Source organism: Calliopsis andreniformis, chromosome 10, assembly GCF_051401765.1.
Source record: "Calliopsis andreniformis isolate RMS-2024a chromosome 10, iyCalAndr_principal, whole genome shotgun sequence".
NCBI lineage: Eukaryota > Metazoa > Arthropoda > Insecta > Hymenoptera > Andrenidae > Calliopsis > Calliopsis andreniformis.
In genome coordinates this window covers 16,372,293-16,397,615 of record NC_135071.1, presented here as the reverse complement: position 1 = coordinate 16,397,615, position 25,323 = coordinate 16,372,293, and the positions used below count along the sequence as shown (strand labels likewise).

The window sequence follows — 25,323 nt, the reverse complement described above, 5'->3', positions numbered from 1 at the left end:
CCTCTTCCTCCACGAACCCAACAGTCAGTTCACAACAATTACAAAAAAGAAAAAAAAAAAGAAAAAGAAAAAAGCAAAAAAGAAGAGGACTAAAAGAAAAAGTCGAAATGATCCAAAAGTCGCGTCACAGTGTCACCGTAAGAACCCCTAAGTTCGAGAGGGTCGAATCGGTCGTAGACCCGCCGAGGATCCCGCAACAATGTTCCACCATGTCGTTCACCGCTCGATTCGATTTCGTGTTCCGCGTCCGCGTTCGGTTGAACGTTCGATAATCGCGGGCGAAAGGGAGAGAGGGATGTCGAGGCGCGAGGAGAGAGCGACGGGGGATGAAAAAAGGGGGGACGGGGAGAACACGGGGAGCGTTGCACGTCGCAATGCGAACTGAGCTTGATGAGCGTCGAAACTGTACTATGGAACGATACCACTCGTCCCATGGACCCATGATCAAGGTCTTGCCAGCGGGGAGAGAGGATACGGGGGGCGTCGGGGGTAGGCTGGGGGGATTCGTCAGTCCCACCATAACTTATTGCTTATTTCGCGGGAGGGTGTACGACCCCGTGATATCCAGGGCCGGGGAGCAGCTGACGTTGGGGTTCTATTGTCTGTAGATATTCGCATAATCAAGAAAGCCACCCCATTCCATACTTTCTCGTCGCGCCGAAAGGGACATATGGGATGCCCTAACTAATATATATCGACGCCGATCTTGATGGATGCTCTGCCCGAGGACGAGACCCTGACTCGGCCGTTTCAACCCCCGTCTCGAATCATGGAATTTCGGGCCCTAGACGTTTTGCGGTTCGGGGACCCATTTGGTGGATAAATGGGTCTAGAAAAATTGGGGAAAGAAGCTTAGGTCGGGGGAATTATTGGGGATTTTTGTGACTTTTAAGGTGAAACGTGGAGACATTTTTTGGGGGGAAATATTGACACGTTAAAAAAGGTGGTCTGGAGTTTTTAGCGTTATGGGGATGAGTTTATAAGGAAATAAGAGTAATTTGAATAGTTTGAGAAATTCTGTCTTCAAAGAATTTAAAATAAGGGTTTTAAGAAGAATTTTTAGAAGAATTCTTAGTAGAATTCTAAGTAGAATTTTAAGTAGAAGTTTTAGAAGAATGTTTAGAATTATATTCAGAAGAATATTTAAAAGAATATTTAAAAGAATATTTAGAAGAACCTTAGATAGAATGTTTAGAAGAATTTTAAGGGTTAGTTTAGAGGAATTCTAAGAGGATATTGAAGTAGAGTTTTAAGTAGAATTCTAAGTAGAATTCTAAGAAGAATTGTAACACTATGACAACTGCTAGTTACGAAAATCACTTAAAAAGACACCACTGTGGGGTCAAGCGGTCATCAAAGTGTTAAGAAGAATCTTAACTTTTCACAGACCCCTAACTTTCTCTCCAGACAAAATATTGTCTATCTGAATACACACGAATGTTTCATACGATACAGAGACAATGGACAATGGAACAACGAACCGGAAGCAGAGAATTTTCGCTGGTCGAAGAGGTGATTGGCCGAGTGTCCTAGAAAAGGGCAGGGGTCCAAAGATCGACGACTCGTCCAGGAGCCACGAAAGGGGTGTTGCTCGTTTTAAAGGGCGCGTGTCCCGGTGCGAAGGGGTTCAGGCGCGTGCTCGAAAGCTACAATCGCCCTAAAGGCCAATTCACAACCGAGGAAGAAGCGGGGGTTCCCTGTGGCACAATGGGGCATTCCCTAGGAAGGGCTGGGACCTCGTCTGCCAGAACTGTGGGTCAGGGTTATACTAGAAAGGAAGAGGGGGGTTTCATCCATCGATTTAAACCCTTCTCAGGCTGCACCCTACCCCCCCTCTGCCACCTCACCCCCTGTCCCGATATCTCAGCCTATTAAACCCCCTCCCCTTCTCTGATGACAGACACCCTCGGAGACGAGGAATTTAATACCGAGTTATTTAAATGTTGGTGACGTTGATGCCTGGCAATGGGACGTCGAAGAGCCATTAATTTTTTGGAAAGTCGGTTCGTGAGCAGGGGAGGCTTTCAGAGGTTCGAAGTGGGGTAAGAGGGTGATTGGGTTTTTGAGAACTTGAGCATTTTACTGGCGTCTTGAGGAAGAGTGATAGGGACGTTTTAAGAAGGTCATGGGAGTAGGGGAGTGTAATCGGGCGTGGCGATACGAGAGCAATTAGAGGAGCGATAAGATCTCAAGGACGTCAGTGACACAAAGCTTTGGTATGGGACTTGGGGTGGTATCGACCAGTTTTGGGAATTTTCTAAGAAACGACAGGAACTAAATTACTATAATTTATGACGATCGTTAGTAGTAACCTTGAAAGGACTTTTTGAGGATTTGAGAAAAAAGTTCAAATAGATTTACAATCTACTATAAAAAAAAATTAGATACATTAATTTTACTGCTCTACTTTTTCCTTCAAAAAAGGATTCAGTCACTCAAAACAAGGAATCAAGACAAAATAATTACGAACCTCGAAACTTCATCACTCCCCATGCATGAATTTAGACTAAACGAAACAAGGCAAGATAAAACCTAAACTGAAACCCTTACTAGAAACAAGATCAGAGGTAAATACAATGTTACCAAAACAAATACTAAGAAACCAGTTCCCCTGGATAACGAAGCAATCGATAGAAAACATGAGACTGTCCAGGCAAATATAGAGATACCCTCACCGTCCCTTTGCTCATCGCTGACAAGTAGAAGAGGATCGCCGAAAGTCCTGTCACGGATCACTGAATGGCTTTGGCCCGAGCCCGTGTGTCCTCGTGACGTAACCGAGCACGTGCTGCGATAGCGGCCTTCTGAGGTGGGGTTGCAAACGTCACGGATACCAATCCTCCCCTGAAGGCACGCCCTCTTCATCGATCCTGGCGAACCCTCCTCCATTCATGAGAACCCTGGTACCAGGCCGACGAACCGCATGGTTCTACCTGGTATCTGGAACAAATGAACAGTTTTCACGAGCGGACCACAGCGAGCGGGAGCAAGGGGAGGCCGAGGTCGACGGTCAGGCCAGGAGGAAGGGGGTCGAGTCGCGTTCTCGGGCCTAGGCAGCTGTGTGGTCGTAGGTCAAGCAACAGCTTTTCATCGTGCCTATAAATCCTGCCTTCCCTGACGCACGTCCTCGTCCACTCGGAGATTGAGCAAATTGAACGTGACGACGTGTGAAATGCCATGGGAACAGTAGGGTTTCTTCTATCGTCGTGGACTCGTCAGAATATGTCCAAGGCTGAGACAGGGAAAAAGGGTGGCGATGGAAAACAGTTTTCGAGGGAAGGCACAGCTGACTCGGAGGGTGAACGGTTGTTAAGTGGGGGACGTTGAATTTTTTTTTTTTTTTTTCAGCGTAATCGAGTCGTCGAGCAACGATCGGTGGTTATAAATAGGAGGCCGCTGCGAAACCCTCCGCCAGGTTCGTCAGCTGATCACATATTGACAGTTCGATAAGTTCAGGCATTGTTCGAGCCTCGAGCACGCTCTCGGGGCAATTAGGGGTGTAATTTGTTTCGAGGTGACTACACTTTAGTTTCTATGGAAAATCGTGTCGAGATGGAGGTTGGAGATTGCTTGGGGGTAGTCTGAATAGTGTAATTTGTGTCGAAGTGACTATACTTCAGTTAAATTGTGTCAAGATGGAGTTTGGAGTAGTTTCAGCTGATTTCAGTTGGCTCGAGTTCGTTGGATTTTGTGTCGTATCGTGGAGAAGGGATTGGATTTGGAGTGGCCGAGGGATTTTTCTCGCCCTTCGAGGGACTTCCGGCGCGATCGAGGGCAGACTTCGGATGGCGGCTGGAAGTCAGGTTCGTGACAGAAAATTACGAAAATGGTAATTAGGCAGCTAGCGGCGACGTGCCGGCAACGGCTTATTCATACTTCGTAGCCATGGCGATCCTGCACTACTGATAAAACAACAGTACACACCGTAATGTACTTACGCGGAATAGGGGAACACCTTTGTCTACCGGGTGTCAGAGAAGTCGGGAGGCCTCGCGGCGCTGCGAGATCGAGGGACGTTAAACGGGACCGAGAGGAAGAATCAAAAGAAATTCGTTAGCAAGTAATAACTTAAGTAGTAGTCTAAATAACAGTCTAATCTCAGAGCTAGAATAAATGATTTTAGAAATAATTATCTACCTTCAATTATTTATTCACATATTTAGAAATACCGTTCTTGCGAGTACAGAGCAGTGACCTTTCACATTCAGAGAGGGACAATCTTCCCAAAACTAATTTTACGCTTCGAGCGAGCATTCGGCGTAGAACATATGGCGACTCTATGCAACGTAGATCCTAGTATCTGTCGAAATTTATAGTTGACCATATGCCATCTCGTTTCTCCCGATGATGCAACTTCACCCTAAGATAGAAATGTTACAGTTCGTTCCAGAAAACTATGTTTCATAATTACTATTTGTGCTACTAAATCCTTTCAAGACAGTGGCTCTAAATTTGTCAAATAATCAAAACTATAAGTCTCTATATTAACAAAGTTACCACCCCATTACAATTTTTAATTATCACTGATCCATACTTCCCACGAAAACAAACTACGCCTCAGGTATCTCGAAAAAGGCTCGGGGCGCATCATCGCTGACCCTGAACTCCGTGAACGTCACTCCTCTTCCCCGCATAACCTTGAACCATCAGACACACAGATGCAAAACGTAAGATTACGTACCGGCAATAACATCCACAATGACCACTACTTACAAAATCATTTCCACCCTCGATCGTGATCCAAACCGTCGAAAACACTCCTATAACAATCGAGCCGTTTACCCCGAAAAAGCCTGACCTTGAAGAACCCTGAAATATATTACCTTGCAAGGAACTCCATCCCTCCAAACTCCCCTGGATCCTCGTCCCACGTCTCTTCGATCCTCCACCGTGGATCACCGAAAGAACCCCAAACCCTTTGGATCAGGTCCAGACAAAGGAATCCTTCTCCCAGTCATTTCGAAATCCATCGTCGAGTAGCCTGTCAGGTTCGAACCGCGTCGAGGACGTATCTCTCGGTGGACGTGTCCAACTTGGTCGGAGCAGGACGTGTGGACGAAGAAGAAGAAGCGGCGGCAGAGAAGAAGAAGAAGGGGGCGCAGCAGGATGCGTCGTTTTGTGTCGGGACGGTGTTGTTGGTTTGATGGTCGCGGGACCACTGCGCCCTCTCCGTCTTCGCCCACCTAGCCCTGCCCCTCGATATCAACCCCTGTCCCCCTGCTGGTGTCCCAGGGATCGACTGTTCTCCCTCCCACCAAGCCGTCTCTCGTTTTAGCCCTCTCTGGGATCCCCCACCACACCTCGACGCCGGTTTCCACCCTGGAACGTGGGATGCCGGCTCTGGAGCCTCCCCTCCAGCAGCGAGAGCGTCGGCGCGGGCTCGTCGCGGACAGGCGGCGGTGTCTGTGCCCGAAAACCGACGGCCAGCCAGCCAGGGAGCACGCAACCCTCGTCGTCGGCCCTTTTCCACCCCTGCCGCGCATTTTCCACGACGAGACGCGGGGTTGGCGATGCTCGTGATCGCACTGATGGTGGTTGCCAGCCGTTTCTCTGCCGTCGGCTCTCGCTGCCCGCCTCGCGCGGAGGTGGTGGCCCGTCGGTTGCTGGTGGTGGTTGGCTGGATGGCGCGAGCGCGATTTGACGCGAGTCGCGCAAGCGTCACCCAGAAAATCGAGCCTCGTATCGTCGCCCACCCCGCGGCGCCCCGACCCACCCCCTGACCCTATGCCTCGAGTTCGTCTCTGTTCGCGGGGGATGCACGTCGTGACGCTCCTGTTGCCCGTCTTTGTTCAAGGGCGTGCAGCCTCCTTCCAGCGGGCAACCTTCAGGCGGAGGGTTGCTGAAACTCAGAAGGTTGCTGTCTCTTTCACGCCTCGACGTTCTTCCCAGCTTCCTTCCTTCCTGGTCCCTCGTCTCTCTTTCGCTGGACTCGATGGCGTATGCTTCCTTCTTCTGCACGAGGCACCCTTTCCGCTGGAGCCCCAGTCCACGTAGGAGCGTAATGTGTTTCTCTGTTCCTACGTTCCCGCGGCTCGCTCTCGCTTTGTCCCGCGATTCTGCACGTCATTCTTCTCGCAGCCACGAGTCACCCAGAAACGAGAATCGAGTCGGTGTTTTCGTCGGGTACCTTCGGATTCTGCCCGCGTAGGGGTGAGTTTCGGGGTGCAAGGTCTACTACGGAGAATACTGTGCCTCCTGAGCTCGCCTCCCATTGGGGAAGGACCTGGGCCGATTGTACGATGCTTGGGAGAGGAACGGGGGAAATGACGATAGTGATGCGTTTTTGGGAGGATTTTCGGGAGGTCGAGGGGTCGTAGTGAGAGGAGGATGAGGGAGGAAAGTATAGGGTTCCTATATAAAAATTGTGTACGTACACATTTCTGATGCTTAGATGCATAAAAATGCATAGGGTTGATTCTAGGGTTTATTCTCCAATAGGTACTACAATGTGGCTCAGAGGCCTTCTCTCTATTCCTATCTTCGTGATAAAATCAAGATATGAAATGCCACAAAAATTAGACACTAACTACAACACGACAATACTACTTTGACATACCATGTACAGAATACCTAACAAAGTTTTGAACACTTTTAAAAATCGAATTTTTCTTCACTTCACAAGTCTTTTATTACTTCCCTGTTACTCCATTTCCCATTTGTTCTTGCAGAAAAAAATACTTCTTCGACGAACATTCTTTCTACCTTGATTCTCAGAAAAAGTCGTCCTCATGTGGCACGAGGCGAGATCCTTTGTCAAAGTTTTTTGTTCAACGCGAGAAGCTTCGTCTCGCGCGGGCAAGTATCCAGAGGGAGGAGTGAGACCCTTCACAGGATTATTTCTCCATTGGGCTCGAGGCGAAAAAATTGACTTTGATCTCCTTCCCCATTCCTTCCCACCACCCCCTGGCGCCCTTTGTACGCGGGAAAGCGAAACGACTCGTTTACGTCGCGCCATTTCCGTTTCTTGCTCTCTCGATATCCTCGCGCGAGCGCATTATTAGCGACTCTTTCTTCCTCCTCGCCGCAGAAAACTCGAAGGAAACGATGAGGGGCGTAGGAGGGGGAATTGAAATCCATTTCCGTGCCAACAGGTAAAGGACACGTAAATACCAATCGTATAGAAAGTAGACTTTTCTCGAGGGTGGAAAATTGCTTCACGTAAATTAATTTTTATGGGTAATTAAGCATACGATGGCAGTCCTTGAGAAAAAGGGTGGTGGAGTCAAGTTTGTTAATAAGAAGAATATGGGGTAGACTGACTGGCCTGACAAATATAAGGAACTGGGAACACTATTGCTGATTACAATAGTGACCAATTAAATTGCAACAGTCGCTAAAAAATAGTAGATATTTGTTGAATATGAAGGTAATTATAAAGAGCAAGATTTAACCCTTAAGTGTATGGTTTGGACCTGAGGGAACCTTGAGAATTATCATTTCTTATTTTTTTCGCTAAATATGTAGTTGAATATTAATAAATATGTATTTTATACACAAGTATTTTAAAGAACAAAAAACCATGTACTTTTTTTACCAAAATTTGCAATTTTATGATGCTGTTAAAGGTTTAAACCAGCAGCACTGATATCTGTAAGGTGGCGTAATTTCAATGAACACTACTGTATTTTAGCCCCTTTGGTCACTCGTGTATCAAGAACACAAGACATTCCAGCTCTCAGCCCAGCAAGACCCGAGAGCCTAGGCATCGCTTCGTTCCACGACAAGTGGCTAACAAACCCGAGGCGATTTCCATCGAGAACAAACAAGAGCCGACCAGCCGAAGTTTGCCATCCACTACATTTTTAACGGCTCGTTCCGCCCTACTTCCTCCCTGCCTTTCCTCAACTTTCTAATATCAATTAAGCTCACACGCGCTCCACGGAGCCGAACCGACGTCGACGGGAGAAAATCTAAGTTCCGTTCGCTTCCTCCCGCCGATCGTCCCTACTCTAATAATCATCCTCGCCCCCCGCCGCCCCCCTCGTGGGCGTCGCCATCCTTCGAGTTCGAAAAGTTCTTTTCCTGTCGGAGACGAGGCCGCCGAGGAAGGGAAGCCCTCCCGCTTTTCCTCCCGCTTCCGCTCCTTTTTCCCATCCGCGGTTCCTCCCGCGTATCAAGCGGACGCGAACCTTTGTCTCGCGGTAATAAGTCTGTCCCGCGGGCTGGGGCGCGCGACCGTTTTTCTCCCCGTCGCGCGACAACGCCGCGGAAATTGGAAAATTGATCGGCAATTAGCGGGACGACCGATTGCTCGTGAACGACGTTGCCTCGAATCGAACGTTGCGATGAAATTAATGCTGCTGCGATACGAGTTCCTGTGATCAATCGCGATGCCAGCGGCGAGGAGGTCCATTTTGGGGGTGGTTTTTGATTTGGAAGGTGGTGAGGTGAGGTGGGATTGTTTTTTGTAATTGTAAGGCTTTTGGGCGAAGGGTGGAGGGTTTAAGTGGTTCGACAGATTTAAGTGGGGGGTAAATATGTATACGAAAAATCTTCTCAAGTAATAGGGTTTCTTATATCTATTCTTTACTATACTTTAAGACTTGTAAACATGTTTCAGAAGAAATTAGATTTCCAGTGAATGATTAAACTTCACTAAACCTCCACTAATTTCTCAGTGAGAGACTAATCAATGGCCTTGGACATAAGGATTTCCTCCAATGAGGGTAACATTGTTTAGAGTCACAATAGCACTTCGTTACTGTACGAGGGTTCAGCAGTGGCGCTCCCTTTAATGCTTTATTAACCACCGATGCGCGGAAAATTGCATCGCGTACACGCGTGCACTTGGAGACGCACGACCGCGTCACCTGTCATGAATATGTGAGCATATTGGTCGAGCACTACACTGGCCAAGTAACTGGTAGTTGACATGGCCACTGTGTAAAGCGAGAACACGCGAAGCCAGGGAGTGAGCGAATTCGGTGGCACAAAACGTTCCATTAAATATTAATATCAGGCGGTTCGAATTTTCAGGAATTCTTAACAAATACAAGAGAGTAGGTACTTATTTTTAATGACGTGGTCTAATTGCTACGAAAGACGGGGTTAATGGCTGCGTGGATATCGAAAGCGAACGTTCATTTTTCCGATACATGGTTTAATTAAAAGAGCAATAATGACTGTAGAGATTATATAATCTTGCATAAAGAGCACATGGAGTTTTTCTACGTGGAAAGTAGTATTAGACAGTTTGTAGTCAGACCACGCCTGATTACAAAAGAAGAGTTCACAAATCTACTTTTTAAACAGACGAATATCTTCTACAGCCATTGTTAGCTGTTTAGTACAAAATAAAATTGAGAATTGAAAGTTAGGTACACAGAATGGAATTCTAATAGAAGTTTGCGAACTTCGTCGTATTTAAATGGCATAGGCGATAAAGAAATCTACGCAACAACCAAGTTACTTTGCCTTTCTGGGGCGAAGTGAATCACGATCGCCAGGATTATCTCAATCTCATACGGTTGTCGGCGTCGATTCGAGAAAATCGAATCCCAGAGAAAAGGGACCTCGGGGGCCATAAAACTGAAGGCTGGAGGTCATCGGTGAACGAGTGTCGTAGGTAGTGCGGCTGTCTAATAGCCGCCTGCTGTTAGAGAAGCAGAATCCTCGTGACTCCTGCGGAGAGCAAGCGGGATTTGTGTGCCCCGAGGATCAGAACGTTGATGATAGGTCAACAAAGGTGCAACTGTCAACCTGGGATCACTCTCCCAGGGCAACACTAACATTGGCGCTCGAAATGCTATATTATCTAACGATAATATTTTGATAATATTATCTAATGATGAGGGATAGTCTAATAGAATAATTAACAAATTTATTCATTTCAAGTATGTTCTATACTCTAATCTTTATTAGAAAAGAGAAATATTTTTTGGCGATAATTCCACTTTATAATTTTTGTAATTTTATAGATTTCAATTTAATTTCTATTTATTCAATCTGATGATATTGTAATCGTGATACAATATGATGATATTGTAAATAAAAATGATTTAAGACTAAACACTTGAGTACCTTAAATTTAAAGATAGTTATAGTTTTTAGTCATGTTGAGAAGATTGAAATCTACGAGATTTTATTCGTGAATTTAGAGTATGCGTTTCACTTGTCGCGCAACGAGTGTTTTCACCGTGGCAACCAGAAAACAAAATTTTTGGCCAAAGGTATCGCGCAAAAATAGAGATTGGTCACTGAGCAGGGTTCACCGTGACCGCTGGCTCTGTTCCAGTCGACCACTGCCTATCATCAAAGGGATTATTTTTTATGTTTGAATTAAATTGCCCGAAGCGACGAGCGTTATCGACGCTGGTAAAGGTGATGATTGCCATTCTGAAAGGGAATTGGCCGACGTTTTCACCAATTTCGAACACCCACGTGATCTTATGGATACGTTTCATTCTCGCTACACTTTACGTTTTCCCTTCTTTCTTTTTATTCTTCAGCTTGTCATACTCTTTTCACCGAACACATCACGCTCGATGGTCTCGCGTTTTGAGCGTCCATGACGTGAAAATTACCTGTCCCACGAAACTACCATTAGAGGCTAATATTGGATGTCGCGATTCATTATTAAAAGGGCTCGAGCATTTCGTGCGCGACCATGGTTGAAAAAATTTCATATTTTCTGATTTACACGGAATCACGGTTTCTCTAATTTTTGCGAAATTGGGAAATACTGATGCATTTAAAATAAACCTGTGTGATATGAAAAGGGGGTGAGTTTGTGGTATCCCCTCTTTTCGAGAGAGGACATAGAGCTCATTTCCACAGGAGGGTCTGAAATACCAATTTCAAAATTTTGTCGAATTAGAGGTAGAATTATCATATTCAGACTAGACTTGATTCTAAATATTGTTGGCAGTTCAGTTATACGCACAAATGTAAAAATATTAATAAAACTGTAAATGGGGAAATTTCTACTAGAATTGTATTTAGAGATACCGTTTAAAAAACTATTATTTTGTTAGATCCTATTCTCCTTACTATCTAATGAAGCCATTCTAAAGATAATCTATTGTGAATGTTAGAATAATTTCAAGACCTAGACAAGTAGATTCATTCGACGTCATAATCGTCTTCTCCATTCCAAACTCCTCAGCGACCACCGAACCTCTATCAAAGTAACCCTCTCACCTCGAAGCCTGAACCTGTACCGTGTTCACCCGATCAAGGATCCCCAGTCAACTGTTTCCTCTCACCTCACCCAGGTCCAATCGCAAGTCCATCGCGAAACGGCGATCCACAGCGGTGGTAACCGGAAGCTTGACTATTCAGGGGTTCGAGGAAGCCGGGCAGCGGCGTCGCAAAAACAAAAACACGTGCCCGGGTCTTCTGTGTGCGTACGCAATCTCTTAACCGGATCTTTTGGGCGGGTGAATGAAGCTGAAGGCTGTTGATAGTAGGTACACACCGTGGGTCGATAGAATTCGGGCCACGGCCTCCTTGCGAGGGCGGCGGGGCTGGCTTCCGCCGCGGGGGGCCCCCCTCTCGTAGGGTGGCCGAACAGCGCGGCGAGGGAGGAGGGACGAGGAGGGGGTGCCTATTCCTGGTTCCGTCGCGGAGTGAAAAGACAGGGAAAACCGACGAGGAAGCTGCCACTCGTCGGAAGGAAGGGGAACGCAAGAAGAAAAAGGAAGAGGAGGGAAAATGGTCTGCGAGGGTCGCGAGAGTAGGGATGCTGGACGATCGTTGGCTGGGTGGGGAGCAAGAGCCTACGGAAGAGTACTACGGATCGCCGAATGGAAAAGAGATCAGGGAGAAAAAGAAACAACGGAGGAAAAAAAGGGGTGTACGCGGTAACGGTGGTAGCGAGGGTGGTGGTGGAAAACAGCGTAACGGGGGGAGGGAGGGAGGAGGAGGAGGGCATCGGTATTTCGAGAGACGGACACGCGAACGAGAAGGAACCGAGGGGATGGAAGACAGAGGGAGATGCCTGCTCGGGGGGACGAGGACGCAGCGCTGGGGGGTGGAAGGAGGGTGAAGGGGGACGATGGCAGCACGAGCCAGTAAATAGGGGGATTGGTAGGGAAAGAGAGGCTCGCTGAAGAGAAGAAAGAGAGCCGGGATGCTGGGGTCGCTAGGCAACCCCTATGAGCCGCTCGAGGTGCACCCTCGGTACACCCTTATTGCCTTTCCAATTTTGGTGGTTCCCATACACCTATCCCTCCCCAGCCGACGTGGACAACCGATACCGACTGTCAAGGCTGCATTCGGAGCCCGTCCTTTGGGGAATCGATAAAATTCTGGGGCCCCGATCGACCACCGACTCGCCATGAGAACGCGAGAAACTCGCGGACCGAGTGTAATGAGCCTGAAGAATCGGGTAACGCGAGCCGTATGGCGTTCCTGAGACGGTTAACGTGGAAGCGTACCATTGTTCGCGGAAATGGAATCGCTATATTGGCCTTTTGTAATGTATTTGTGATTTATAGCGAGGGGGGATGGAATCGGCCAATTATGGATTTCTGTTCGTGATAAGTTTGCGATACCTTCTGGGTTCGATAATACAAACATGCGTAGGAATAGTTACGTGTGACATCTCCATTAGTTTCTTTTTTGCTCCTACGACATTATCGATTTTATATTTTACCCCTCTAAATTCGTTAATATTCAAGTATTTAAATATTCAAAGTTTCAAATTTTTAAGCCCCCATTTCAAATTTTCGAATTTAGAAATATTTAAATCTTAAAATTTTGGATTATTCAAGTCTAAATTAGATACTTAAATATCCTACTCTTTAATATCTAAGCTAAAAGTGAATAAAAGCAAGAAGTGAATAAGTCATATGATACCGCACGTGTCCCTATAACCCATCTGTAACTTGAACTTATTCTCGGCCACCTCCGCAGTAGCAACGCAACGATCCACATAAAAGAGAATCAAGGATCGCAGTGTCAGAGACAAAAGAGTTATTCATCCACCATGTGATACAGTAGAACACCCCGCCTACTGCCCAAGCATTTCAAACATTATTCGAGCCGTTTCCCAGCTAATAAAAGTGTCAGCCTACAGGACGACGAGGGCGTGGGGGTGTGGAAGAAATTGGAAAAGCAGATCGAAAAATCCCAGTGGCGTGCTTCTGTTTCCTCGGTGGACGTGGTTTCTCGGTCACAGTACGTAGCCGCGATCAGCGATCTCCCTCGACGAGAGCAGCAGAGGGGGTGGGCAAAGGGGATGAAGAGAGACAGTGGAGGTCGTGGACCAGGGAAGAGGGGCTTCGCGCAGTCGAGTTCGTTCCGAGGGTGAAAATCCGTCGGGACGACTGGCGTCACACTGTCTAGCTCTGTCGTGTGCAGGACACCGACCTCCTGATTGGTCACAGGGGGTGATAAAATTTGGGATCAGCTGTAGGCTGCCTGCTGGCCCCTCGAATCGGCAGAAGCGCGTATCCTCGCGGTCTGTGTGGCAAAGAAAAACACTCGAGGAAACGACGCCTACCTCTTCCACCCCTGAACGCGTGTAAACGCTACAAGACGACATCCCCTCTCGCCCCTGACCCTCTGCACCCTTTCCTGTCTCTATTTCGGAACAGGTGCGACGGACGGTCAACCCTTGACAACTTCGTCGATCCGCTCGTGGGAATTCGAACGTTCCAATTTAAATTCGGGGAGATGCGATTCAACCCCTTGGCCACTCGACTCGCTCCCCTCTTTCTCGAGGGTCTCTCAAGCAACGTCTTTCTTTATAATAATACAGCACAGACACTGGTTGGACACTGTCAGTGTCTCCGAATTCGGTCATAGGTCAGATTTATCGTTAGACAGTCTGGTTTACAGACAGGAGAGGGGGTGGATAAGGATGGAATCACTTTCTTTGTGTGCTTGTGATAATGACCCTCGGATGGTATCGAAGGCAACGATGTACGTAAATGGCATTCTCCGTGAAAAACTGCGTGATGAGACGGCGAGGGGCGGGGACATTTATCGCGTGTTTCGACGTTGGATCTCTCTAGAGAGATATAAGAGACGAGGGGAAAAAAATGGAATCGAGGAACTCTGTCGTGTTCCATATAAATTGCGCGCTTAACCGTGGATTCGATTAACGGGGCTATAAGCGGCGTAAAGCGACGGAGAAGGACGCGACGAGTTTTTAATGAAATTGGAGAGAGCACGGTTGGAGGAATCATCAACGGGCTGGGATGGTCGGCTTAATTCATTAGGTTTCCATTTGTTGGAGATCCTCTCTATGCCTATATGGAATAATTAGCGGGAGAATGGATCAAAGCGAGGCCAACACTGTGTGTACCTACAGATTCTCCTTTAGAAATGAATGGATATAGTTTTCTGGATATATGCATTGTTATCAGAGGGATGCTGATCTAATGTTCTTCAGTAACCCTTTACTTTAGGATTTTCCAGGGATTATATCTACCAGAGTTAAACTATAGACACGAAATGGAAATATATAAACTGAATAATTGATAGATTAGGTATTGTTAGAGTATTATACAATTACAAAATAAATGAGCAACTCACGAGTGACTAAAAAAATTCTATAACTACTCCTTTACTAAATTTGAACTATAATTTTTAAGTGTTATAAGCTCGACTATTTACAAGTCTTCTAACCAGGGAGACAAAACTTCCATCCTCCTCCCAATTACATTAAAATTACATTTCTCGAAATAAATCCAATAATACTTTTCCCTCGACTCAGAATAGGAACCTGTACTCTCCCGCTCGCCAGATTTCCACTCGCAGTAAACTCAGCCGACCAAGCGAAACAAGCTCGCGACACAACAATACCAATTACCACTCTCCACGGTGAGCGTCCTGCTAATTTAATTCGCCGGTGGAAAACATCCCCGAGCCGAACCACGTGTTCCCGCGCGGCGTCGCTGGGCGTCTAAGGGTCAGGACACGAGCCCGCGCCACCCTCTTTTCACCGCGACTCGGATTTAATTAAACGGCGGTGCTTTCGGCCGGGACTAAGAAATAAAATGAACAATGTTGCCTGGAGGGAGGACGGCCAGGTTCTAGGCAAGAAGAGGAAGAGTCATCGATGGCAGAGAGCGCGGAAAAAGAGGAAGCGAAACATAGAGGGGTCCAGGCGAGGGGGGCGAGGGGTGTCGCGTCGGAGCCCTTTGCCCCTTTCACGCCCAACCATCGATCGATAATGCGATCCGGCGAAGGGTGCACCGGACGAATCGCAGAAATAAGGGCTTCTATCTCTCTTTCTCTCTCTCTCTCTCTCTCTCTCTCTCTCTCTTTCTCCCTCTCTCTGCTCTCTGTACAGAGAGCGTTCATCTTCGCGGCTCCACCCTCACCTGAAGGTAGGCGAAAGGTGTACGCCAGCCAGCCAGGCAAGGTTACTCACTTTCCCCAATGCGTACTACCGTGGCTGCTGCGTGAGTATCCGTTCCCGAGCTCGTCTGCGTGCACGACCACGTCGGCGCGCGTGCACCCTCGTCCGTGGACCGTGGGTGTTGTTTGTGGACGTGGGTGAGGGGAGAAGAGCGTGAAGGGCCGTTCACGGACGGGCGAGTGGTTGGTGGTGGTGATGGCATCGGGGATGGTGGTGGTGGGCGCGGAGTACAGCGGTGGCGATAACCATAGAGGGGTTGCAGATCGATGGAGCAGTGACGTCACGGGGAGCGGGAAGCTGCGTCTCCATGGTGACCGCCAACGGACCCGGCAGCCCTCTGTGTACGGTCCGACCAGCGGGCTTGAAATTTTATTAAATTTCATTTGTGCCGTTCTTCCTGCTCCTCTTGTTTCCTGCCCCACCCCCGCCCCACCTCCCACCCCTCTGCCCCTCTCTTCCGGCGGTCTCTTTTGTCCTCGTCCCGCTCTCGAACGGCCACTGTTTCACCTCCTCCCCGTCCACGCGAGCCTTCCTTTTATTTTCGACACTTCTCGTCGCTTTTACGCGGGCCGAAGGAAAAACGACGCGTCCCTTGTAAAAAGGGGGAAAGATGACGGATCGCGAGGCTGGACGTCGAACGGGCTCCGGGTGAACGGCGGTCTTGGAAGACGCGCGGGAAGACGCTTGGGATGGTGTTTGATTAGGTCTGGAGCTCTCTTGGATACTTTTGATGGTCTGAACTGGGGTGTCGCTGGATGATGCAAATTTGGGGGGTGGGGAAGCACCGTTTGGAGTGCTGAGGTGGAATTATTCTCTGTGTCTGTGTTTTTGAGAGTGGTACCTCGGGCATGCTTTAATTATTACTGTGCTTTTTCCTTCTCGTTTGCTCGCGTGCATTAGTGGTTACAAGTTTGATGACGTTTTATGAAGTAGGTAATAATGGAGTTACTTATTTTTAGTGGAATAATTGGAATAACTTTTTTCTTGATTCTTGATACTCTTAAAGAATTAGAGGACTTTTCCTTTCTAAGTCTTCCCTTTCTGGTAACAATAAGTAATTTCTTATATTATTACCCACTATGATAAGACCTGATAAGGAACTTCAAACTCGTGACCATCAGAAGTAATTATCAAGCCAGTAAATAAATCAATCAATAACGATTACCTTGACTGTCGTTTTCCAATCATTTTTATCCCTTCAAGCACTTTCTGGTCCATTCCTCTTCCCCAGTCTCAGGAATCAGAACGATACAAGAGATTCCGATTAGCCTTTGATCCTGTGGTGGCCGCCATTATTTCTCCAGATGACACGGCCCTCGGGGCACGGAGACGTAAGGAGAGGACGAGGGGCAGGCGGCGTAGAAAAGCGTCAGTTAATCTTCCTCCTCTTCGTTAATCTTCGAGCCGAGCGAGAAGTTCTTTTTTGGCACCCGTTGCGAGTCCTCTTTCACCCCCTTATCCCCGATGAATTTACGAGCGAGATGATGGAAAGGGTGTCTCCTTGTGTTTTCCATGGCAAACTTGCGAAGGAGCTCTATTGGTTACGTCAGTGATCCTCTCCCACCTCCGAGGATCCTCTTGCGGGGGTGTTCATTGATCATAATCAAGGTACGCTCCCCGAGCGTTCGTTTTAATCGTCCACTGAATTTCGAATATCATTCTGGAACCTTTTATCCCGCGGAACGAGCTCGGAGGGGGTTGTTTTTCCCAGTCCACGCTCTGGAGTAAAGTTTAGAGGGGAGGGGGTGGCGAAATGAACTCCATCTTTCCAGTGAAAACATCCTTCCGCAGAGATGCGAATTAATCTAAGTTTCTATGCGCCAAGTTCCCAGCGCTGATGCGGTTTAGCACTCCGATTTCACGCAGTTATGATCTCGGGCCGAAGTTTCCATGGGAAATTCGCATCGGTCGAAGACGCGACCAGCCGCAGCCAGGAGTCATCAATTAACCCGCTCGACGTCCACGATGACCTTTTACCTCGGTCCACCGCGATGGCCACCCACCTGCGATCGCTCCACCTCTTTCCTTCCACTTATCGCCGCTCTAATTACTCCCGCCTGTACCACCAGCAAGATCGTCGATCCCGCCGCGCGGGGCTCTTGTTTCCGTAATTAATTTCTGGAAACCGAAGGAAATAAGAAGCGCCGTTAGACGTGACGAAATTATGGCGGGAAGAAAGTGAAAATGAAGCCCTGACTGAGCTCGCCTCATTACCACTCCCACCCCCTCGTCTTCCTATTCACCGTGATGTCACGTTAATTAAGTTCAAAACTCTAATTCCACATTGCTGACAGGGAGGGGGGGATAGGGAAAGGTGAAGCGTCAGGGATGTCGGCGTATAGAGACGAACCTGTTTTGTTTCTCCTCGCTGTTCGCTGCTCTTAATTCGCTGGGAGCGAGAAGGCGGAGGCCGCGCGATGACTCAGTGAGATAAAACGGGCGAAAATGGAGCGGCGAAGCGTTTGTTCCGAGTGATTTACATCCGTCGCGTGCTTTCGACGGTATAAAACCGAAATGATCAGTCCGATTGAATTTGCTCATCCGACGGCCATCGTGCGTCACGCTGCCAAGGAGCGCATTAACGAAGAACGAGCCTCGATGCACGGACGGCGTGGTGCAATTTATACACTTCGACGTACCGAAGTACCGGAGGAATGGTCGTTGGTCGCGATTTCGGGGGGACGTCGAGACGAATTTGAATGAGACGAATGGGCGAGGGGGTTTGTGACCGAGCCGCGCGAAAATAATTAAACACGAGAGGAAATGATATTTCAGGATGACGAGGATGTCGATCGATCGGGGAACACCGCGATGTGAACGACCGACGGTGAGGGAATATTTTTTCGTTAACATCGCGGTGCATTTACAGTAGAACCTTACAATAGAACCTTATAATAGAACCTTACAGTGAAACTCTCTCTCCCTTTACATGAACGAGTTTTTACTTAACATTCTACTCACCCCTATTATCCGAACTAATGAGATGTATTGGGGTTGCAAGTGGACCTCCATTATCAGAACTGCCTTGTCCCTTGAGGTGTTCGGATGAAGGAGGTTCTACTCTATTGGGAGAATTCTAAAGGAGCTGTCTGGATTGATACTATTGATAGGAAGTAAGGTTTTATTTGAAGGTTTCTAAGATTATTGGAAGATTTTTATGGCACTCAGATCGACGCCCTGGGAGGTCCTTTGGGATTGGGAGAATTGTTGATGATTGAATATGTCGAATTCGGTTTGATGAAACTAGTTGGGCTCTTCTCATGCCAGCTGCGAGGAAAGAATAGTCTCCCTAATGTCAGACGGCTAGCTTCGTTTTCGACAACTGCTGGAGGAAGAGCAGAGAGAATGGTTGAAAGTGAAACTATCGTGAGTGATGGATTGGGTAGTAAAAGCTTCTTTTGAGGAAGGAAGATAATTTATTATCAAATTTGGAATCAAAATATTAAGCGTTCTGTGAAAGAAAGTATAGAGGATAGTGTTTGGAGTAGTGGTTTTTAAGTTGTAATTAAACTTAGTTTTAAGTAGGTATACTTTAAAGTTTAACTTGTTTAGGGAGTAATGAATTGATGTTGAGTAACTGAGTTAAAGGCTTATGAAGATTATCGTGTTCATTATATCTTTGTAATAATGGTAGAATTGATTGTAAAACACTATCATGAAAAGTAGGTACAGTACCCTTTACCTTCTTCCATATAATGTACCTCAGATTTTATACTATCATTTTCTAAATGTTAGTGTTGCTAAATCTGTATCTATCTTTAATTTACATATTCTGCTATCTTAATTAACTCACATATTCAACATTTCAGTCCCCGAACATCAACATATAACTCACACCCCAATAAAAAAATTCAAGAAGATCCATCTCTACTTAAAACCCTCATCCATGTTGCCTTCAGTAAAACAAAAAATCTTAAAAAAATATTAACAACCCGACAACCAGCAAAAACATCCCCCAACCACCTCTAACGACTACAATTCAGAACGCAGCGATATCCCATCGCCTTCCACTCGTCAAGGATATTTCCTTCCCTCATTAAATCGCTAATTAACCGCGCCCGTGGTGCAAGCGAGTGAGTTATTGTTTTCAAGGATGACCCACCGAAAACGGCGCGATAATTTTTGCGATCGCTGTACCGAGATCCCGCGCCGGACAGAAGCAGGGTGGCTAGAGAGGGAGAGTCGCGAGGGGCGAGAGAGACGGCGAGACAGAGCCCCCCCGAAAGGGGAGAGGCGCGTACATTCAGCGAAGAAAGAAGGGGCGAGGGGTGAGAGGACGAAGCCGAGACGGTGGGAAAAAGACGAGATGAGGCGAAGGGTAGCCAAGGAGCATGGCCAGAGGGGGAGAGAGAAAGAGAGAGAGGCATAACTGGCGAAGGGGTGGCTGGTCGGTGGGGGTGGCCGGGTGTCGAGGGGGTGTGTGTTTGGTCCGGGAGCTCTGTGATGCTGTATTGATCCGAGTGCACGAGCGGAGCTAAAGTAAGCCGAGGCTGGCAGAGCGTTGCCTTGGCAACCTCCTCCCTCATCCCTCAGGACTTTCCACCGCTCGCGGATCGGCCCCTCGCACCGAAAACCACCCCCGTACGAACCCAGCGTTTCTGCGCGCCTCTCTCTCCCTTTTCCTTCTGCCCCGTTCCTTCGCCTCTCCGTCTTCACCAGGTCGATCTATAGGTGTTAAACGAACTCTTTCTCTCTCCCACCCCCTCGCAGCCCCGCGGATCTCGCGAGCGAAAGGTTCTATGTGGGCGTACGCGAAAGATCCTTTTTCCAGCCGCGCGCACGTAGAATCGCTCCTTCCGGGTTCTTCGACACGTATGTGTGCAGTTTTTCCTTTTGCCCCGCGGAAATAATCTTGTCTGCCTAAGGCACACCTACTCCCCTCTGACCCCATGTATTTACTGGGCTGCTTCTTGCTGTTGTTGCTTCGAATCTGGCCCTGGGACCGAGGTATAATTGCTGGGAACGTTATGTAAGCTCGAGGATCGAGTCGACGGTTCCTCATGCGTGATTAGCCACCGTTGGGAAGGAGCTCGATAGACGTAGCTCGGGTGCTCGACCTAGAAAGATTCTGTATTTATTTCGCCACGAATGGGGAGCCCGCCGTGCAGAATTTATCGAGTGTGCTCGCCAGGACATAAATTCTGCTCTATTCGCTGCGATCGCTGAACCGAAATTTAGGGGGAAACAATTCGATCTTGGGGTATCTTAATTTTAGTATTCTTCAATGTGCTTGTTACTTTTTTGGTGGAGGCAGCGGCAGAGATTTCGCGAATATAGGGGTAGTGAGGGAAGTTCGATGAGGGTGCGCCTTCTTAAACAATTCTAGGCTTCTCTGTGTTACCCTCCCCCAATTTCTGTGCCAAAGATTCACCCGCTTGAGAGCAAGAGGAGTCGAGAGCCTGCAACATTATGCCGGATTGCGTACAGTAAACACTTCGGGCAGAACTAAAACTAACCCCTCTCCACCAGCCACTATTTCTGCTACAAGGAATGAATCGTATGAATCAGACCCGGGGGAATCACCAGTGTTCGATATTCTAGCATAGACTGTTTCTAAAAGAACATACCTAATACTAAATCTATCAATTCTCAAACATTTCTCAAATTAGATTCTTTCTAAATCAATAACCAAGATATTCTACCCCCTAGAATCGCGCAGAGTTCCTTTCCACGAAAAAAACCTCAGCTCCGTAGATCTCTTTTGCATATGGTCCGCTGCCAAGTGTGACGTCGTCGAAATTTCAGATGCGTATCCACAAGAAAATCTCTCTTATTACAGTATAGACAGTCTCAGAGGCAAATCCTTCCTCTCTACTTTTCAAAATCGATATTAATATGCCTCAAGGAGAAGGTACTTAAAACTGCATTAAAAGTGTGAACAATCTAGCGCTGCAATATTTTCGCGCAGGTTGCAAAGATAATAAACTACGAATGCATCGATTTCCAATGTTATTTTTAACGTGGATGTCCAACGTAACGGATACAAAAGACCTCCCGAAAATCCAGCCCTCCATGGAACGCAGCCTTGGTTCGGTGTTAATTAAAATGAAAACACGAGCGCGGCCGGAACGAGAGGAAAAAAAATATTTTCGCCAGTGCGAAAAATTCCCATTGTTAGCGGCGCAAAGGCGGCCGATACAGAGTTTTCGACGAAACGTGTTCGTTGCGAATGACAACCCCCTGTGCACGCCATGCACATGACAGATGCAGCGAACAATATGGCAGGGCGGTGCGCGTAGTCGGTTTTGATTTCGAGCGTTATTATGCCCACGGTCAGATATAACGCACGAGATAGAACGTGTCATCCGTCGATCCGTCGTTATTTCGTACCCCATCGCTCTGTTCGTAAAATTGATCTGCAACGTTACACGTCGAGCCTCCTCGTCGATGCACTCTGCGCTGCATTTCCGCTCCCATCCACTCCCCTACCATTTATGCAATTTCCCGCGGCCCTTCTTTTCTTTCCCTCGGTATCGACGACGAAATACATTTCCTGGATTCGTTTCTGTCCACTGGAGGCTCAAGAAACATCTTTCAAGAAAAGATAAGGGACGAAGATTGGAGATACTTTTAATAGCTTCATGAATTTTCGATGAATTTTCGATCGGGGGATTACTTAAACGTGATTTTGAATATTAATAGTCGCTTTAGGGGATTAATTCTGTCCTAAAGTAGAAAACTTTGAAAGGGTTATTCATTTTCACTGTCCTCAATTAACTGAGTTATGTCTGAGCTAGATATTAAGCTACTGAAAATAGTGGTGAAGTAATATCAGCAGCTAGTATCGCTAAATGAAGCCACCCTGAAGGAAGCATCCCTGCCACAGTGCAAAAAACAGAGTTGCACCCTCGGTAGGCGGCCTTCCCGATCCATCTGGGCATCGACCTATCCAGATGGTAAGAAGCAGATGCAGCATCTCATCTGGAACTTGGTGTAACGTTCACCAGGGTTCGCCAGTCGTTGGTCCAGGCCAGCATCCCTGTCCCGACGCTGCCTCGTCCTGTCGGAGGCGACTGGAACTACATTTGGGGTTGCACGGGGTGCACCCTACGCGCAGGCCGTCGGTGAACAATAGACGCGTGCGTGTTTCGCTTGGTGTCCTGTCTGTGCGCGATAATTTCATTAAGAAGAAACGTGTATCGGCTCGTGCGATGAGAAAGAAAGAAGACATCGTTAATGGGCAGCACAGCACGCGATCGAGTTGAACAATTAAGGTGAGAAAGACAGTGGCTGGTCGAAGGTGGACATGGACAGCCAGGCCCACTGAGTCGCTAGCGCGAATTGAACATGGCTGTGATTAGCGTCGTCTACCCTCGTAAACAGTGATTTATTTACGTCCACCAAAATTGCTAGCGAAGACACACTAATTGAAGAGGAAATAATTGAAATAGAAGCAATCGCTACAATTGCATCGCTATTATCAAGGAGCCCAAGAGGAATCCATTGGAGGAATGGCCTGCTACATGGTGGTGCGCAAAAAATTTTGCTGATCCTCGCTGCACTCGGGGGATCCTGCGCCGTGCATGATAGGAGGCGGAAAGAAATTTTTGGGTAAGTGTCGCGGTCGCTATCGATTACTGCACCTGTCGATGATACTACCCCCGCGTGAAGAATGATAATTGAGTTTTTGTATCTCTCGGGAAGTTACCTGTGAGGCTGGACTCGTAGAGTCGGACGGAAGTGAAGGGAAAGCGGGCTTGAAGCTGATACGGGAATCGTTCGAGACATGAGGTCCTATGATGGTGAGAGCAGCTCGACGGAGGATGACGACAGGAGGGAGGGACTTCCGGAAGCGCACCTGCAGCAAGGATCCTGGCAGCGGTCCGCCTCGCATCCCACATGGGCCTGGGAGCACCGTGCCTCTGTGGGTATCAACAGGAACAAAATATTGAATCTAAATATTGAGTCTCTCGTAGAATTTACAAAAGTAGTCTAATAGGTCTGAATTTAACATAATGTTTTATTGCTCTGTATCTCGTTTCCAAAAGTATAATACATAGATAGATATATCTTCTATCAACATGGTAACAAAATAAAAGAAAAGGTTACGAAGTAATAAGTAATGATCACAGTATCACAGAAACTGAAAGTTATCATCCTAACTCTCAAGTATTTTGATAATTAGCCTTGTGAATAATATACCTGTTCTCTGCAGCATCCGCTACCCCCACAGTCGACGGCGTCGCTGGAGTCCATGTACTCAGTGCCAGGAGCGTCCCATCCCAGCGTCTCAGCCCCTCCAGCTGGCTACTCATCGGAGCACCCTCAAAGTGCACCTGGAAGGAGGACTCCCTTGGGTGCTGTCGGCCTCGGTGGCTTCTATTTTCAGCAACAGCCCCAACCACATGCTTCTTCGAGCGCTCTGTCCGACGAGAACAGACCTGACCATGAAAGGTATAAGCAAATCTTCTCGACAATTAAATCCCCCAAAGTCTGACATCCATCAACTTTCTTTCTCGAAACTTAATAAAACAAATATGAAGAGTATTCTACTGCCCATAGACCAGGGGCGTCAAGACTGAACTGCCCATCAAAGTCGAAGACCACGAGGCAAGGCAAAAGCATGCGACTGAATATAAACGCGAGGGAGCGCAGAAGGATGCACGATTTGAACGACGCTCTTGACGAACTTAGATCCGTCATCCCCTATGCCCACAGTCCGTCCGTGAGAAAATTATCCAAGATTGCCACGCTCCTTTTGGCGAAGAATTACATTCTCATGCAGGGTAAAATTTAGTAAATTCAAATCGAACCTCGAGACTCCTCAGTTTCTAGAACTCGATTCCGAAGCTTGATTCTTCACTCACTAATTGCTTCCTCCGCGCAGGGAACGCTCTAGAGGAGCTAAGAAGAGTGATAGCCGTTCTGCAGTCGCCGCACGCCCACACCACAGCCTTGCCACCCACACCTGTCTCCTACGACCTCCTGCATGGGTTCCCAGGTAAACTGTTCCAAGGTGTGCAGGACATGCAAGGACTTCCTGCCGGCGATCCTCAGGGCGTCACGGCGGGAGGACCTCCGACAGATGGCGCTGTGACCAGCGGAGAGTCGAATTAAGGAATAGAGGCTTTGTTTAAACGAGAATCAAATTCACTTTTATCGGGGGATTTCTTACTGAGGCTATAGTCGTGTAACATGATAGAGGGAGGAAGGTAGAAAGTCATATAGCGAGAGAGGTTGAGTATAGTGGGGGATGATTGATCTACAGTGGGATTTAACGATCTAAAGTAAGATGATAGAGTAGGTGGAGGATCTTAGCTTGTAAGTTACGAACTTGTTGGTGAACCATGAAAGTATTAGAAGGATTAACACGTTCGATATACAATGAGTCAATACGCGGTTTTACGCTCCTACGATGAAAGTTTTATGAAAGTACTATTAAAATTAAGTGTTAAGTCTTCGACTACTGATACAGCAATAAGTGAAAGCACGTTTCTGTCTCTGGTGAACGGAAGTCGATTCCTAAGAACGACCTGAATAGGCGAGTTTCTGAAACGTTTTCACTTTATTTATAACAAGAACTACCAGAGAGAGAAATGGTGCGAGGGTGAGGAATAAAACTTCCAAATCCCGTCCTGCAACGCGATAGTCAATATAGCATGTGATACATGTCGAGATATTATATATATATTATATTCTAGTCATACAGATCTTAAATATTCATATACATAATATATATAGATTATATATATATATATATATATATTTAATAATTCGAATTGAGCCATCGATTGTATAACTTATTTATATACATAACGCGTTTATTAAGAGTTTACTACGATGTGCCAAGGATTTGTCCACGGTTTCTTCGCGAGAATTGGTAAAATATCGAAGGACGAGATTCTGTAGATTAGTAATCGATGTATTTTATCGAGTTTCGAACCCTCGCCCTTCGATAAAGCCCCATGAGGGAAGGTTGCAAAAATTTAACGACACCGTTCAACAGGCAAGCAATAACGATTCGTATTTATATGGGATTTCTAGTGGCGGTGGTCGTTAAATAACAATAAAAC

General features: G+C 47.1%; 1 protein-coding gene and 1 long non-coding RNA gene across 2 annotated transcripts; both read left to right on the top strand.

The window, feature by feature from the left end:
* Positions 1 to 3,463: 3,463 nt before the first annotated feature.
* LOC143184593 (uncharacterized) lies at positions 3,464 to 3,945 on the top strand. The gene is made up of 2 exons (XR_013002786.1): positions 3,464 to 3,576; positions 3,652 to 3,945. It is a non-coding gene; the product is annotated as an uncharacterized LOC143184593 (long non-coding RNA).
* An 18,441-nt stretch (positions 3,946 to 22,386) lies between these two features.
* Oli (basic helix-loop-helix family member olig) lies at positions 22,387 to 25,092 on the top strand. The gene is made up of 5 exons (XM_076386709.1): positions 22,387 to 22,861; positions 22,955 to 23,174; positions 23,466 to 23,704; positions 23,813 to 24,036; positions 24,138 to 25,092. Exons 2-5 carry the CDS (start codon positions 23,037 to 23,039, stop codon positions 24,365 to 24,367), a joined length of 831 nt encoding a protein of 276 aa, XP_076242824.1. The 5' UTR covers positions 22,387 to 22,861; positions 22,955 to 23,036; the 3' UTR covers positions 24,368 to 25,092.
* The last annotated feature ends 231 nt before the right edge of the window (positions 25,093 to 25,323 follow it).